This window comes from Poecilia latipinna, unplaced genomic scaffold (assembly GCF_001443285.1).
Source record: "Poecilia latipinna isolate Pla-1442-1.1 unplaced genomic scaffold, P_latipinna-1.0 Scaffold28, whole genome shotgun sequence".
In the NCBI taxonomy this organism is placed as follows: domain Eukaryota; kingdom Metazoa; phylum Chordata; class Actinopteri; order Cyprinodontiformes; family Poeciliidae; genus Poecilia; species Poecilia latipinna.
Window position 1 is genome coordinate 61,637 of NW_015112644.1, and position 16,970 is coordinate 78,606.

Genomic DNA, 16,970 nt, shown 5'->3' on the forward strand with positions numbered 1-16,970 from the left:
GGATGGATGGATGGATGGATGGATGGATTTCACACCTTCTTGACATTCATCATCACCAAGCAAATAGATTTAGCATGATGCATTTTTTAAAGTATTGTTTTAGAAATGAAGGTTGAGGTCTGAATGCTACCATAAAGAACATTTCAATGGGTACGGTGGTGTCAAATCTGAGTTTACAGCAAAGGAGCTATTATTTTCTCTTTTATCTGATGCTAGAGGCCACAGCTTGGTGTACTTTAAAAAATAAGTCAAAATCAAATTTATTATCAAAGACTGAAATATGTACAAGACATACACAGGAGTGAAATTATCTTACCCCCACACGCATGGTACAATAAGCGTCCAAATAAACAATAATCAGGAAACGGTAATAAGAAAATAGAAATGTATGGTAATAATTATGAATGTCTGTAATAACTCAGGAGGAGGATAGTAAGATGCAACGTCATCACATCTGTTTCAGATGCAATTAACTGATTTTTTTTTTTTTTTTTTTTTTTTAAGGAAACCAGCATTGATTTCCTCTTTAAAATATCAGCTTATGTGCCACAAGCCCCCATTTTGCATATGCATGGAAAAAGGAAAATAACAGTAGAAGCTATGTTTGGCTATGAAAATAGGTATAACTTGGGCATGTTGAATGTATTCCTATCCACTGAACTTTTTTATATTCTAAGTTAAAAACTTCATTATGCTTTCTTCAAAGTTTATATGACTCTTGTTGTAATTACAGCTACAGCTTTGATTTTATTTCCCTGATTTTAAAAAGCAGTTGGTTATACTGGATTTTTTTTTTATTTTTATTTATTTATTTTTTTTTTATGTGATGTTCAGATCAGAAGGGGTCGAATGCATATGCATTGCACACTTTTCAGATTGTATCTGCACACAAAAAAAAAATCACAATTTGCATTGTTATGTCACATCAACTTAAACTATGTCAAATCAACAGAAACTCCCATGAACACAGACTAGGTCTGATCTGGCCATAAATTTCAAAGAACATTTGCTCCATGTTTGGCAACTGCTCATGTGAAGGTAAGCTAGCATTTAGATATTATCTTACAGCCTTCGGAACATCTCACCTCAATATGTAGCAGGCCTTACCTTTGGCTCCAAGTGGCCATACAGATTCAGTAGAAGAAAAGCAAAAATGGCCTTTCTGGTCTTTGCTTTTCAGGCAAACACTCTTTTTAGTTCTAAACTATTACTGTCGCATGCTGACAGCTTCTCCATTTGATGAATGGAAAAAAACAACAACATACATGCTTATTGAATTTCTCAAAGTCTGACAACTGCCTGTGGCCAAAGTGAGTTTATCATTCATGTGTGCAATAAATAAGAAAATGGGTCGTACATACTCTGTTTCAGGTCTCAACGGCTGCCACGTACCAAATGTTCCTTCTGAACAGGACAAACCCAGTGACCCTACCTCACCGTTATGCTTGGATCAGAGGAAATTACTGTTTGCTTCTGTAGTTGTCAGTTGGCCGTGATTTATAACTTGAACCTCAGTGATTTTAAAGCTGGTGTTTAATCCCTGTCTTCCCAATTCAATCCATGGAAATACATTTTAGTAGGAAACTTAAAGCGTCTTATGTTTCCCCATTTGTCAATTGATCCCGAAGAGACTAGAATTGTGCATGATTTAAAAATGACTTCCTCTTTTGCATTACTAAGTAAATTTCTATGCTATATGAGTGGACGAGATTAAGTTGATGCTTAATTCACTCATTTTGATTTATCGCCCAAATGTGTATTAACCCATCCAAAGTCTATTCCACCTTATCTTTGCAGGAATGTGTGGAGGCCGGTGACTATCACTAGAAACTATTGGGCAAAAAGGGGGGGGAAATCTGGACAAGACGTCTGTCCATCATAGAGACGCACAAGACAAACAACATGCACACACACATTCATACCAAAGGTCAGTTTTAGAGTTCCCAAACAGTCGTGGTTTTGGACTTTGGAAAACCCAGTCGAACATGGGGAGAACATTCAAACTCCATGCAGAAAGAGCCAAAACCAGGAATCAAACCCACAATCCACATACTTACTCATTTTATTCATTATAAATGTCTTCCAGCAATACAGAATCACACTTACTTAATATGACTTTCTGCCATCCACATCTGTGATCCGGTTGCTTTTTTATGTCATTTAAAGGTCAACCAGATGTAATGAAGAACTGAACTTTACCTGTCAATTACATCATGTACTGCAAATATTTCACATAGTGACACACCTGTGACGTGGAGAAAGGCCCCCTCACATTGAAATAAGACCTTGGGCGTACTCTGTGTCCAAAAGGATATTTATTGCTGCACATTTCTTTAGCTAGTTGAACAGTAGCACATACCATTCAGTAAATCATAACTCAGAGGGTCATTTTGAATGGAACACATTGCTTTTCCCATAAGCAGGTCAAAGGGGTGTATTTGCTTCACACGTTGGACAATATTACGTTACCCTACACCTCTTTTCAAGATTATTGTAAAAAAAAATTCCTTTAATTTTCATGGTTTTTAATCTTTCTTTCTCAGACAGACATGCTTTCAGGGTGTCCTTTGTGTATTTATGCAATGACCATGAATCATGGACATTACATCAATGTGTGTGAATAACAGACTGGCTGTGTTTGGAGTTACAGTTCATACTGTAGCTTTAGGCAGCTGCTGAGGAAGAGCTCTGGCAGATGACCGTTTGGCCTCATGTGGACCTCAGATGTTTAAAGCAGCCAGAAACAGAGAATTCCACAGAGTACAGGCAATAATTCATCAGCAGCAGACACTGAAGAAGTCTGACAGGGTCTGCAGAGAAGAGGAACAAGCCTGACAGTTATTGGGAGGACAACTGCAGAAAAGCAGTTCATTGTTGATGCTAGAGAACAAAGGCACAAAGAGGTAGAGTCCTACTGTAAAGCGAGGTGGTTTTGATTTAAACACTGGGGTCTCCATCTCAGCACAGCACGGGTTCAGATTGGGAGTTTGAGTACACTATGGACCTCTGTCCTAAAACTTATCACCCTCAGGCAGGAGTGTCTAAATCCTGGCCCAGGGATCATTTACCGATTCAGGACTGACTGCAAATTAAGAATGATAGAAAACGGTTCAATCACCAGGGCTGGTTGATGTGGATCAGTGCAATCCTCAAGGGGCAGAGTTCTGCAACTTTCAGATTTGCATATCTCTTTCTCTCAAATATTTGAATATTTTTGTGTTTAAATTATAAAATTACATGCTTAGTACATGCTTATTCTTTCAGAGTTTATCTTTGTATCTGACCATTTTTGGAGGAAGCCCTCAAGTGTTACAAAGCTGCTGTAACACTGCAAGCACAGAGGTGGACCCTTCTGAAGGCACTTGCTTAGGCTAATTAGTTAAGTGGGCTGAATGCACATGCACATCACAGTTTTAAGAAAATTGGGAGTTTTTAAGAAAATTCTCAGTAGGTTTTTTATAATAGTTATGCACTACTGTATGGTTAGTTTCTCTATCATGTAAAAATCCCAAAAACCACAGTTAGTGGATGACAAAATATAGAAAATATGGAATAATTTTTCAAGAATGAAAATATTTTTTGTACATTTTTTTAAGAACATGTAAAATATCATTTTTTTTGGCAGCTAAACTTTTTTTGGCACCTAAACTTTTTTATTTATTTATTTTTTACAAAGTCACATTTATCTTGCAGGAACAGATTCTGAGATTTTTGTTTTGGCCATTTAATTGCTAGGCTTCCTTCTCCACTTCCACATATGTAATCCTGACAAATGTACTTTGTCTATTCCACCTTATCTTTGTAGGATCTTTAGACTATCCTCTAAAGGTCCAGGATGGTCACCAGGAGCTAGATGTTTAGTTTGGGATGAAAATAATGGAAGAATTGTTTGTGCATATGTTCCCATTTAGGCGTTTGCTGGCTTCCCCATTAGCAGAGTGCTTTTTCTCTTATTCATACTTTTAAATGCAGTGGTTAGACAAACAATTGATAGCCCAAAGCAATAGCACACCTTCAAAAACTAATATAATTATTGGATGAGATTTGCCTGTGTCAGTATGACTGTATGGGTGTGTGACTGCTTGTATTGTTTGCGTTGCACAACTAGGACTTGATGGCGACCGCGCACACAGGGAGAGAGAGAAAAAAAATAACCTCAGGGATAAGAAACATGAATTTGCATCATTTTACCCATAGACTAATAGCAAAAGCATCCTCACAAAGGATTTGGAATTTCATGAAGAGGCATATTTGGCAAATAAATGGTCCAGAAACTCTGCTTCCACCAATAAATACACTTTAATATGACATAGGAGATGAGGGAATGGCTGTCAAATTCATTCCAAGCCCCATTAAGTTCTAAGGGGAATCTGAACAGATATTTAGGTTCTCGGTGCCAGAAAAAATATTTTCTTGAGATTTCATCTTTGCTTTCTGTTGCTCTTGTCGAGTCATTAAGGTTAAGATGAAAATGTTATATCCATGCTTAGATGTAACCAGGATACACAAAGTTTATACTCATCTGTATTTATGATGCACAACTCAGAATCACACATCTGAAAGCTACTGCTGAATACTGATCTTGTAACAATACACAAGATCATTCCATACTCATTCTCTAGCAACCGAAGCACATCTCTTGATTTTGTGTTATATCTACATAAAGGTCATTCTCACTACACTACAATATTATCAAAATGTCACATTAAATCCGTTATTTATTAAAGAAATAAAACTCTCCTTCTTGAACAGTAGGCAATAGATGGGTGGCGTTGCAGCAGATCGCTGGCTGTCTGAATAACTGAAACATCCATACTTTGCTTAAATTACAATGAACTTCTTTTGAGCTGTCTAATGAACTATTAGCTTAGCTTCTCTGTCTGATTGACATTTACTGGATGTCAGATACTGGTTACTCGCTGCTGCTCTACTAAAACCCAAAAATCCAAATTAATACTATAAGGGAGGGATCTCTGAAGAAGTCTACAGCGCTGATTTTCTAAACTGAGGATCTAGAGTGGAAAAAAAAGGTGGTGTTTCTTATTTATATGCTTACGTGCCTTAAAGGTGTATATTGAATTGAGTTCAAGGAAAATGCAAAGATCCAATTAAAGTCTTCTAGTGAGGGATACTTGGATTCTATACTAGAAAAAAAAAAGATGTAATAAAAGAAGATGTGCCTAGACTAAACACAAAAGTCCCCATCTGATTCATTATTACCTGTTTCAGCAGTGACTCAGACGTTCCCAACATTTCTTCGGAGCATTTCAACTGGTCATAGTCATTGGAGTATTTTTCTGTGGAAGAACACAGATCATTTATTTTCCTAGCTTTCTCCATTCTTCCCTGCTACTGTCTAAGCTGCTGTAGTCACACCCGATTGGCTAACGGATGAGTGGCCCCTGGGTTTTCTCCTCATGGACTCTTCAGAGCTGCTGATCTCACAAGGTGACTCAGACAGTGTTTTGGTCCTAATCAGACTGCAGGAACTTCCCCTCTCTCTGTGGTTCAGACACAAAATAATTCTCTGTCAATCATATATGTCTGTACAAGCACATGTGCAGCTGTCACAAGTCTTCTGTGTGCACAAACCTTCTTCGTTACGATTCGCTCTGTCTTATGTCTGCATTTCCACTCTTACACAAGTGTGTATAGGAGCAGAGGAATAAAGCTATTTAATCCGGTTTCTGCTCACTGCGATTGGTCATGCAGCTTGAGGAAATGTTAAACAGCTGAATCCATAGTGACAAAACTGACCCAGTTGAAAAATGAGTGGAAAACCAGAAGAGCACCTCAGTGAGTACGGTCATGGCATTTAGAGTAAGAGTTTCCTGCATTTTTTTCTGTGTGAAAGACGGCATAAGTTCAGCCTTTTGGTCTTGAATCTCTGAGAGTGGCTCAGAGTGAATCTCAGAGCCATACAGAACCACTGAGTGATTCCAGAAAGTGAGATAGGATAAAAAAAAATGAATAAAAAAATAAAAAATCACATAAGCGATGAGTCAAGAGGTCCTTCTAATCCAGGCTGAACCAATCAATCACACTCCAGGAGCGCTCCAATTCCTGCTCTTTCAACATCATGAAAATAGCTTTGTCTCGTTTGCGTGACAAAGCTATGGTGTAAAAGGAAGCGAAGCAATCATTCACTCAAATATCAGAAAATGTACACCATAAGCCAAAGATGTGGTAATGAAATGTAGGTGAGTCCGTACTTTGTGGTCTTTTCGGATATGTCTCTACCAGTTTTGCAAAGCTTCAGACAGATTTTTTGCAGTTTTAAAAGCTATTTGGAAAATATAACTTAGACGGAGAGAGTGTTCAACCAATTCTCATTCACAGTTTCTAGACTTTCTTGTAGAATTTTCCTGTTTTTAGTTTAAGGCTGAACAAAGGCTGCATGGGGCGTTGGGGTAAATATTGATTTGAGGCCCCTCCTGTTAAGAACATCACCACCAATAAAATATATTAAATTATTATGTTCAATTTTGTGTTTGTTCTTTGTTTGAAATCCCAATTAATTACATTAAGATTTAGGGTGGTTCGCAACTAAATGTGAAAATGTTGGTGGTGTGAATACTTTAGCATGTTCACATATCAGATCAGTGGAATTTTAATGAAAGAAAATCAAGATTCTTGATACAGATATTTTAGGAGCTGAACTACACCAGTGAATGAAGACTTTAACTGGGTTAAATTTTCACAAGTAAAAAAAAAATACCTTATACAATGAACGAACATTCTGATGCTGTTCTACAGTCTAAAATATTTACATTTTTAACCTCATGGCTGCATTACAAAAAAACATCTGGGAATATTAGAATTTATTACCAGAGAACTAAAGCTATCCGTCCCAAATTAATTTCCGAAACCATGGAGTGGACTTGGGGAAATTTTGCAGAACAAGTCAATTTAATAGTGGTTCATGAGAATTTATTATCTGGGAAACACTGATGTCTGTACAAAATGGCAATCTCTCAAGTCTGAGTTTAGATGTTTCAATTAGAGCCAGTATTGACAGACAGGCTGAGGCGCTTTAGGTCATTCTTGCCAAAAATATCAGAACAGAGCAGCATTTCACTCAGAAATTACTGAATCTTTTTTTTTTTTTTCCTACATTTTATTTAACAAAAAATGTTTTAATATTCAGACAAATGGCTTTAACATGATTCTCAACTTTTTGGAGCACTGTTGACTGAAATGTTCAAACTGCAGTGATGGCTTTCCTTTAGGAGCAGTTAAAGTTTCTCCTAGTGGATTTGTGGGGACTATCAGTACTTGGTATTCGGCAATCAGAGCAAACTCAGTTTGGAGACTCACTACAACCCCCGACTTGTCAAGTGATGCAAAAGCTGGCCTCAGTAGGAGAAGGTCAAGTCAAAAAAGGATTGTGTACGATTTGCGTGATCAACCAGTTGCAGGACTTAAGTGAGACTCAACAATCGTTTTCCAATTAAAAGAATGCAAAGGTGAGACACATGATTTAACTTGGAAACATTTGCTCATCCAACTACACTAACTCTGCCAAATAATGTTTTGAAAGTATGTGTACAGAAACTTCCCACACGGATTTTATGCATGCTGATAAAGTCGATGCCACACCACCCAGTTTTTTTTTGCCATACACTGATGGTGTCCATTCTGAAAGTTCACAGCTGCGTGGGATGTCTTCTTAAGATTTATGAATGGCTGAAGGAAGTGCAGAGGCGGCTCATCTTGATGGGTTTACGATGGAAATGTTTTGTGAGAGAAGCAATTAGATATTGCCTTGTCATGCAGTGCAAAATGTTCCATTAAAATGTTTTACTCAAAAGTTTTTTGTTTTTTTTTGTTTTTTTTTAATTGCTGTGGTCTAAGCTGTTATTAGTTATTGGAATTTGCACATAAGTAGTTCCTGCTCTGCGTAGTCAGAGGCTGGACTCTCCAATAAGACCTTCTCCCTGAATCTTCAACTCAAATCGCTCTGATTCCTGTCAAGAACAAGTGACTAATAACACCATCACCCAACTTCAAATAAAAGTGCAATATCTCTTTAATTAGGTGTGGTACAGGGCTGTCTTTGCAGACAGAGTTAAGCGTTGATAAATAGTGGCTGATACTCCAACAGACAGTGACTCACAGAAGATAGCCTTCACCTGTGTGTGCATGCAGACACCTGTCATCCAAAATAAAATGTTTTGGGTTGACAAGCCATATCTCATTTCCTCACGGAGAACCCATCCATAGCGATTAAACAGGAAATCTGAAGGAGCGAACGGTCTACGATGTTGCTCTGGGGTCCCCTCTGACAAGCGGAGGTTTTTCTGTCTGGCCAAGCGGACCTGAGGTCACATGGAGGTTGTGTAAATATACGCTCTCTCTTGGTGGGATGCAAGCTTAAACAGATTTTTCCATGACTCACCCCAGTGAATGAAGCATGCCTCGCCAAAATAAACTCATAACGCTGGTCCAAATCGACACAGGGAGCTGTTTAGGTAGCGTAGCAGGGGAGTTGAAAAGTTTTCTGTCGATTGATCTTGGTCATTGTTGACGCTCAATGACTCCAAGAGACGAAGGTTTCCATTGGACGCGCTCAGTGGTTCTTTCCTTCTGATGCAACAGGCAGCAGGCCCCGGGGAACTATTTTGTAATTTTTGTTTTTGTTTTAAATTCATCCTTTCATCCATTTTTCCACCTAAGCGAGCGTCTTAACAGGCTCTACCTGAACTGATTTAGGTAAATAGGTCACTGAAACGAAGCAGCACACTTGCCAGAGTGACTTCTCGATCAAACAAAATACCCTTGAGGAAATAAAAACACATAACGCAATCTGAACACTTATGAGATAATGACTTGCAAAAGTATTCCTGCCCTATGTTTTTTTTATATATATTTTTTTGTTGTTTTCTTTTACATTTTTTAATTGTTAAAAGCTTTTGTAGCAAATTTACTAATCATTTGTCAGAATTGTCCAAATTCAGTCCTCATAAACCTTGAATATATTCATGCTTTTGATCCAAACCTTGTGTCAGTTTGAGTTATGTTAGACTGTTCTCAAATCTGCTTTCTTAAACAGCAAGTATATGACATCATTAAATATGAATGCCAATGGTTGTATATTTTCCTAACCTAAGCCACAGCACGGCTCAGGTCATTTGGGGTGACCTTTGTGTGCACGTGCAGTGACCCCTGGATGAAGACAAATTCAGAGGAGAAGTCAGAAATACGGTCACAAGTTTGCACAAGAGTTCTTGTTTGGACAATACGCTCAGAAGGTTTCTCTCAAGGCAGACTGAGGTTAGTCTTAAAGTCACTTCACCTCAAATCTGATCTGGTTTTTAACTTTAACAGACTCTGAAAACAGAAACCATTTGAACCATGATATAAACTTTACTAACAAACAAGTCCCAACATGCAGCAAAATCCCAAAAAGAGGTGAAAAAAGAACACAAATGTTTTTTACACAAACAATGTTATTGCAGCATGTGAGATGAACTTTAACATTTTTTATAGTCTTTTGGGGGTATATAATGTAGATATGTACAATACATCTACCAGCTGTGCAAATCTAGAGACTGAAAATGTAGCAATTTGAGAAGTTTTTCTTGGCAAATCATACTTGTTCAAGTTTGTAGCATCTTTCCAAGGCGATGGAGTCTGTGAACATCAATTTCAAAGCTCTGCAACCAGTTGGATTTATGTCTGGACTTTAACTGGGTCATTCTAACCCATTAGTGTTCTCTATGTTAAACTATTCAGTTGCAGCTCTGTATTGTCTAGGTTTGTTGTCCTGCTGGAAGTTTAACCTCCAGAGCCAGCAGCAGGAAATGGCGTGAGTGGACACCCTGAAGAAGCGAGGGGGAGAAGGGGCTTTTAAAAGAAACAGAGGCCAATTTGAAGGTGTCAGATGCTGTTGCGACGCAAAATCAAATTTCTTTTAAATTGTTTTTGATATATATCTGTGACATAGTGACTTGATTATGGTATAAAATGGCCACATGTGCCTGGAAATTATACAACACTCCCTCTTTAATCCATTGAATCTATCTCTTACAATTTCTTCCTGTATTCTTATATTCAACTCAGTTCATGTTTTCTCTGAACAGCTTCCCTATCCTGGCATCTCTACACTATGATGTTGCCACTACCATGTTTCATCAAAGGGATGGTGTATTCAGGGAGATCTGCTGTGCTAGATTTGTACCTTAGTACTTGCATGTAAGTATTCAGGTGAAGTTTACATTTTAGTCTCATCTTCTCATTCCTTACATGGATTCAAACAAAGACCTTTTCCATGCCACTTCTGCCTGTTGGTTAATTAGAAGGCCACATCTTTGAATATTTCCAGAGCAATACTGCAATACTTCATATAATGACTTGAGTAGTGCTGCAGGGGATGTTCAAGGCTTGGGATTTTGTTTATAACCTATCTCCGCTTTACATGCCACAACTTTATCCCTGGATGTTCTCGTAATTCCCTTCGTTTACAAATCTGTGAATTAAAATAGTGACGTGAAGAAAGCATATGTTTCAATATGTTTTTTTATATGTTTTTATTTTTAAACACACACTATATATAAAGTGTGCTGTGCATTTTCCCCAAGTCATTCCATCAGTTGTTGCCATCTAAGGTTTCCCATCTAAACTTTGAATCTATTCCTATTCTGATGTTAAGTTTGCCATCTAGTGTTCGTAAATGCTGAACTGCAGCACTAAGGTATTTTGCATGAACATAAAAGCATAGCCTGTGGGATGCACTGCCTACATTTTGCTGAAAATTCCTGTTAAGCTTCTGTTTTGCAGTAAAATTTGTAGCAACAGGCATTTTCAACCTAAAGTCACAGAGCAATTTACATAGACACTTAAATAGTTAGAGTAACGTCAGCGTATCTATGGAAGTTGTTTCTTACCAGACTTAATTTCATATAGTTATGAATATTTTGCAGTCTTTTTTTCTCTCTTCAGAAGAAAACATTTTAGTCTTCTAAGCAGAAAAGTAATTTTCCCATAAACCTATAAATTACCCAAAACAGAAAAGGCATGACATCAGAAGAACAAAAACTTTTTAGAAAGAAATTTTACAAAATGTAACGTCTGATTGGCTAAAGCTTTCACATTTTGATGTCAAACCTGCTTCCAATCTGCAGATGACTTCCATGTGTGTATACTTTTGCATACTTCAGTAGGTCATGCATTCCTTCAGCTCACAAAAAAATGTATCAAGCCAGAGGGGTAAAGTAGGCTTCATCTAATTTCAGATCATTTCGAAAGGCCCATTTTCCTTTATGCTGCATTTACAGAGCCACACAGTTGTTTCTGCTTCACTCATAAACGCCTGTATATTCATCCTAGTAAAAACACTAAACTCAGCTCAGTCATTAAATGAAAAGCAGATTGTCTTTCAATAATCATTTTTCAGTCTTTATATCTCCTAAGACAGTTTGATATGTATGGATGTTCTGCCAAAAAACTGACAACAGGACACACATGGAACTTGGAAACAAAAAAAAAAAATCTTTCATGTGCACTTTTGCCGTCCACACATATGTTCTTTATTATTTGCACTATGACAGTCGGTACATGGAAACTCATATAGGAAAACAGACTAAAACGATGAATGGAAACTTAAACAATAGAGATTGTTATGCTTGGTAATGTAATAAGGTGAAAGAGGAGTCGGTTTTACATGAATTATTAGTCATGGATATCCTTCTTTAAAAAAAAAAAAATGCAACAGAGATTGTAAACACTAGAGGGCGCAAGTGTACACAGAAAACCCGCAGCATGAAAACAGTCCCCTAAATATCACAATCAATTTTCAAGTATTTGCATGAGATAAACATGCAGACATGCATGTCATTTTTTATCTTTTTAGACTGAAACAAGAAAAATAATGAGTCCAGCACACAGCAGAGCCAAGCTGCAGGACGCAGCGCTTCTTGAATGAGAAAGCAGATGGGAAGTCACAGAAATGGTGATTCCAGGTTTACAGTTGTCACAGTTTTCACCACAAAATGAGCAGGCATCTGTGGTGTGAAGACTACCTGTGTTGTATGTTCTTGTTGTTTTCCTTGCTAAAAACATAAAAAAAAAGACATCACAGGTATACTAGATATTTGAATCAAGACTAAAATGGGAAACTGTATTTACAACATGATAGTTATACTCACTCGGTTCATAGTAGTCATAAACCTGCAGCACAGCATCCTTTACATGGGCTACTTTAAAGGTTCTTACAAGAGGAAGTGTGACACAAACTTCTGCCTTGGTGACCTGCAAATGACATAGGAAGATGAGTTCTTCAAGTTGCTATGCAGATGAGGCATAACATTGTGACCACTTGAAGGTGAAGTGCATAGAACTGATGATCTCTCTGGGGAAAAAAAAAAAAAAAGGACCAGGCTAGTGGTCATTATGTTACGCCTCACAGGTGTGTAATAAAGAAACTAAGAAGGCATCAGGGCAGATCTGATGATGTGAGAGTTACACAGCTGAATCAGCACATCAGAACATCAGGCCTAATATACAGAGGCCACTATCAATCAAAACAAAGTGTAAGGTTGAAATGCGCAAGATGTGAGCAGATCTGAGATCGCCTACGCGTCTGAGATGAAAGCATGCCTTTCTACTTTAAACACAGCAAATACCCTCAAAGATTTTACACTAGCGTAACAGATCCAGAATGGAAACCCAAACAAAATTTGTCTATATGCACAATTGAAATGACATTTGAGTGTGCACTGGTGCTGCAAAAAACTTAATTTCTGTTTTTGAACTCCCCTGGTCCAAGGATGAATCCCACCATAATTACAGTGAAAGATCATATCAACTGCTTTTTTTTTCTTTTATTCAGGGGTCTTTTATTTTAAAATTATTTTTTTAATCTATAAAAGTTGCAGTTGGGGGCATATTGAAATACTCTTCATGATACCTGTCCTGCAACTACAAAAGGGTGCCCTCTGCTGATACTTTTATTTATTTTTTTACATAACTCAAATGCATTCTTGTTTGATGAACTATACAGTAAATATTATGTAAATATCTAAACAGATGAAGAAAATAACTTAAGAACTTACAGAATCCAGGTACAAGCTGACTCTTTCAGGCCCTATGTCCACTCTCCTGATAAAATCTGCCTGGACTGCAGCTCCGGAGAAAAGACTGAAACCACTGAGCATCCCCACTTCCAGTATAGCCATACCTGTGTGAGCTATTTCTTGATTATCCTTTAATCTACAGAAAATAAAATGAAATGTTAAAGTTTTACAAAAAATATATATATATATAAAAAATCTAAAAGCATCTGGCAGTACAGAGATTACCTTGTGCATGCAGACAACATTATGTGATTGGAGTCATTGTAAGTAAGATCAAAGTTTAATATGAATGCATCCTTGTCTGTGGTGGGCTCGATGTCCTGTGTGCTCTTTGTGTTGTAAAAGATGTTCACCTGGATGGATTCATAAAATTATTTAAAAATAGAAGCAAAGAATTCAGACAAGGAAAAGTTAAGATGATTGCTTTAAGTGCTCCCTCTTATCTGGACTCGGCACAAGCTGACAGCTAAAATCTGCAGTCCAGATGTTAACTGCTTAGCGACGGTTATAATCTCTACATTTACATTTGTTGTTTTGAATGCACGCTACGAATGTGAGACGTGCTGGGGCATTAATCATGCACAGCTGCTGCTATTAATTTATTCTGACCATGTTCCTGTGGTTAAAACAATCTGTCAGCAGGTTGTAGAACCAGACATAAAGGGGGAAGAAAAACATCACTGCTCTGCAAGGGCTCTAACGAGAAATCAGAAAAAGATTACTGCAACAAATGCGTCTTTCAAAATAACAAACTTTACCTGAAATATGGCAAATCCCATTCCTTCCAGGTAAATATTTAAAGGTAAATCTTCGTCAGCATTAATCTGATAACACAAAATTGAATCAAGAATAAATAAAAGTTCAACTTTTTAGAGGAATATAGCAATCAGAGGCTTACATGCAATCTTTATCTACATAAATGCTATTTTTAATAATTTGTTGATGCAATGATTCTTCAGTATTTTTTAAACAGAAATGCTGTGCATTAATTTGATTCTAGTTTCTTCTTTTCAAATACACACAAGATTGAAATTATGCTGGCACAGACAAATAGTGTACAGCTGCAGACTTTTTGTAGCTGTCAGCAAACTTTTGGCATGTTCCTGAATGTTTGGCCACTCTTCTTGTCAGAAAAAAAGCCCAACACCATGCGGCTGCCACCACCATTCTTGACAGTACAATATTCTTAAGTTTGAAATTATTCCTTTTGACTCCTCCAAACTGCTTGTCACAAAGGAACATAAGGTTGCCAAAATAATCAATATCTAGGTAACATCTACATAATCTTGCCCACTTTTCTCAATATTCCACATTTGAAATAATAGGTATGCATATAAACATAAATGATTTTTTTTTTCTTACGATGTGTTATTTGTTTACCTCTCTGCTTTGATAAACTCGATAGTTGGTTGAATCGATGTGAAACAGCGATGCAGTTGAAGACACAGGGGAAGATATATTAACACTAAGGTTGATGGCATTTGCACCACTGAATGCAGCGTAATAAGACAGAACCTGGAGAGCAACTACAGTGTCCTGCAAAAGATGGAAGCAAAGCAGCCTACGATTATCTCACTATTTACACTGTAAAACTTTGTACCAGACAAAGGGGGTAATTCATGAACTTTCTCAGGCCTGGTCTCACCTGAGTAGTTCCAAAGCCACCTAGATAGCTTCTCTGCATACTCAACCACTTCATGAGTGGGATACTTTCAAGGAAGCTGCCACGCAGAAACTGAACCAGCAGCACGTAGGAGGCCATTTCAATCTGTGTTGAATGTTGCTGCTGGCTGTTGGATCTCAGGCCTCCAGAGATTGTCCACATCATGACACCATCTTGGGAAGAGAGAATAGACCAACCATGAGACAGTATGCACAAGCTACTTTAGCTGCTTTGTTAAACCATGTCCATGTCCCAAAACATGTTTGTTATTTCAAGAAATTAAGGTTTATTCTGTTACAATTTCAAATGAATGTAGACCGATTTGATCAAGATTTCATCAGTCACAGTTTTGCAGGTTATTTTGCATTTTTTTATGGTATAAAATGCATTCTGAATCACCTCTGTAATCAGCTCTTCTAGTGAGCTCTGTGATCACTCTCTCCTGTACGTTACTTTTGCCCAGAGCTAAAGCATAAGCCACCAGACACAGGGTGTAGTTGCTGACAATACCACTGGACACTTTGCTCTCCAGGTATCTCAGGCTCAAAGACACATTGTCCGCATACATCTCCTAAGCACAAAGTAAATGCAAGCAAGTATATATTATTGCTGAAAATCAAGTTTTCAGTTTCCTACATTGTAATCAGTCACATTACATGAAACGGGCAGATCTTTTTGACCTACGGAGTAAGTGTCGTCCTCTAGAAATGCCAGAAGTACATAAGCAGTAAGAGCAATGGGGCTATCATCCAGACCTCCCCGCATTTCTGTGTGGATAAGCTTGCCGACCTCAGTGAACTCCCCTCGGGAATCTTGGTGTTTCAAGAGCCAGGCTGTGGCTTTGGTTAAGACTGTCTGGTCTATCTGCATGTATGGCTGAGCCTGGAGGAAGTATCGCAGCACAAGGGCCGTCAGCCTGGTTCATAAAAATCAAGCAAAGATAAAGAGATGAGAAGAAATGATGAAAAAGAAAAAAAAAATCTATCCCATGAAAATGCAACCAATTTATGACCTACCACGTGCTACCAAAGGAGTCACTTTGTCCAAAAGCACTGAAGGAACCATCATCTCTTTGGAAAGAAAGCTGTTTCTCATAACCTATAGTAAAAAAAACAAAAGAAAAAACACAAACATGTTTGTAATTGTATAAAGTGGCAGAACATTTATGAGAAATCCCAAGACATTTAAGAAATTAACTTTGATGAAACACTGTTTTACGTTCTACCTCTGTTATGTCCAAACCTTTTGCTGTCATCCAATGGGAACTCCTTAAGAGCCAAATAGAATATTGTCATTTCAATAAAGAGGTTAAAATAATTTTGCTAGGATTTTATTTTCTAAGTTAATAAATTATTTCAATTAAATTAATTATTTACCTAAAATTAATGCAATGTTTTAACAAAATGAACAAAGTAGCCGGCATTTTGTCAAAATGGATCAGTAAATCATGAAAGAAAAAGTTTGAGACCAAGACGTGTGTCACGCAAAGCATTTATTGTATTATTACAAACATTTGTATTACTAAATTTTAATTAAAAAATAATTGTTAAATAAAGAAAAAATAGCTTGTTCTGAACAGCTTACAAAAAAGATTTTTAAATGTCAATTATAATCCTATTATGTGATGTTTATACTAATTTTGAATTATTGCATTGCTCATAGCATTCAAAGGGCTTTAAGTTGCCCTAGGTCACACTTTGGACACCCGTGTTCACACGCAATGACTGTTCATCACAGGATGACAGAGACACACAGGACAAATCTAGCCATTTACTGCAAATAGCTTTGTGAATTTCTCCGACTTTATTTGTAGATAATGACTGAAATTAGCAGCTTACCTTGCATCATGTAGCGAAGAGCTTTGTTTCTGATCCCTGCGTCATCCTGGCTCGATTTTTCCAGGTACTGGAGCACAAAGATACTCGGAGCAAAGTGAACCATGTTCTGCTCTCCACACCCAGTAGGCAGCTGAACCAGTGAGTCCAAATTTTCAATAGACAAAGCTAAGATGTCACCTGTTAGATGCAGTTATAGATGGGACAATTTAGTAGTTTTGTATTGTGTTTGATATCAGGATACAACAGTAAGTGACCCAGTACATATTTATTTTTTTATGTATAATAATATTTGTGAAAAAGCCAAATGACCCTAGTACACGTGTCAACCTCAAGGCTCGCGGGCCATATGTGGCCCGCCATGTCATTTTATGTGGCCCGCCCCAGCATTTTATAGGC

At 37.5% G+C, this 16,970-nt stretch overlaps 1 protein-coding gene across 1 annotated transcript in view; it reads right to left on the reverse strand.

The window, feature by feature from the left end:
• Positions 1-11,697: 11,697 nt before the first annotated feature.
• LOC106951676 (CD109 antigen-like) overlaps positions 11,698-16,970 on the reverse strand; it is a 17,990-nt gene continuing 12,717 nt past the window's right edge. The window contains exons 22-32 of the mRNA XM_015039338.1: positions 16,575-16,751; positions 15,753-15,834; positions 15,421-15,652; positions 15,136-15,307; positions 14,719-14,909; positions 14,454-14,609; positions 13,832-13,897; positions 13,299-13,426; positions 13,053-13,209; positions 12,147-12,249; positions 11,698-12,050 (exon numbers count right to left, since the gene is read on the reverse strand). Of these exons, the coding sequence (XP_014894824.1) occupies positions 11,848-12,050; positions 12,147-12,249; positions 13,053-13,209; positions 13,299-13,426; positions 13,832-13,897; positions 14,454-14,609; positions 14,719-14,909; positions 15,136-15,307; positions 15,421-15,652; positions 15,753-15,834; positions 16,575-16,751 (1,667 nt within the window). The 3' untranslated portion in view covers positions 11,698-11,847. The remainder of the gene's footprint in view (positions 12,051-12,146; positions 12,250-13,052; positions 13,210-13,298; positions 13,427-13,831; positions 13,898-14,453; positions 14,610-14,718; positions 14,910-15,135; positions 15,308-15,420; positions 15,653-15,752; positions 15,835-16,574; positions 16,752-16,970) is intronic.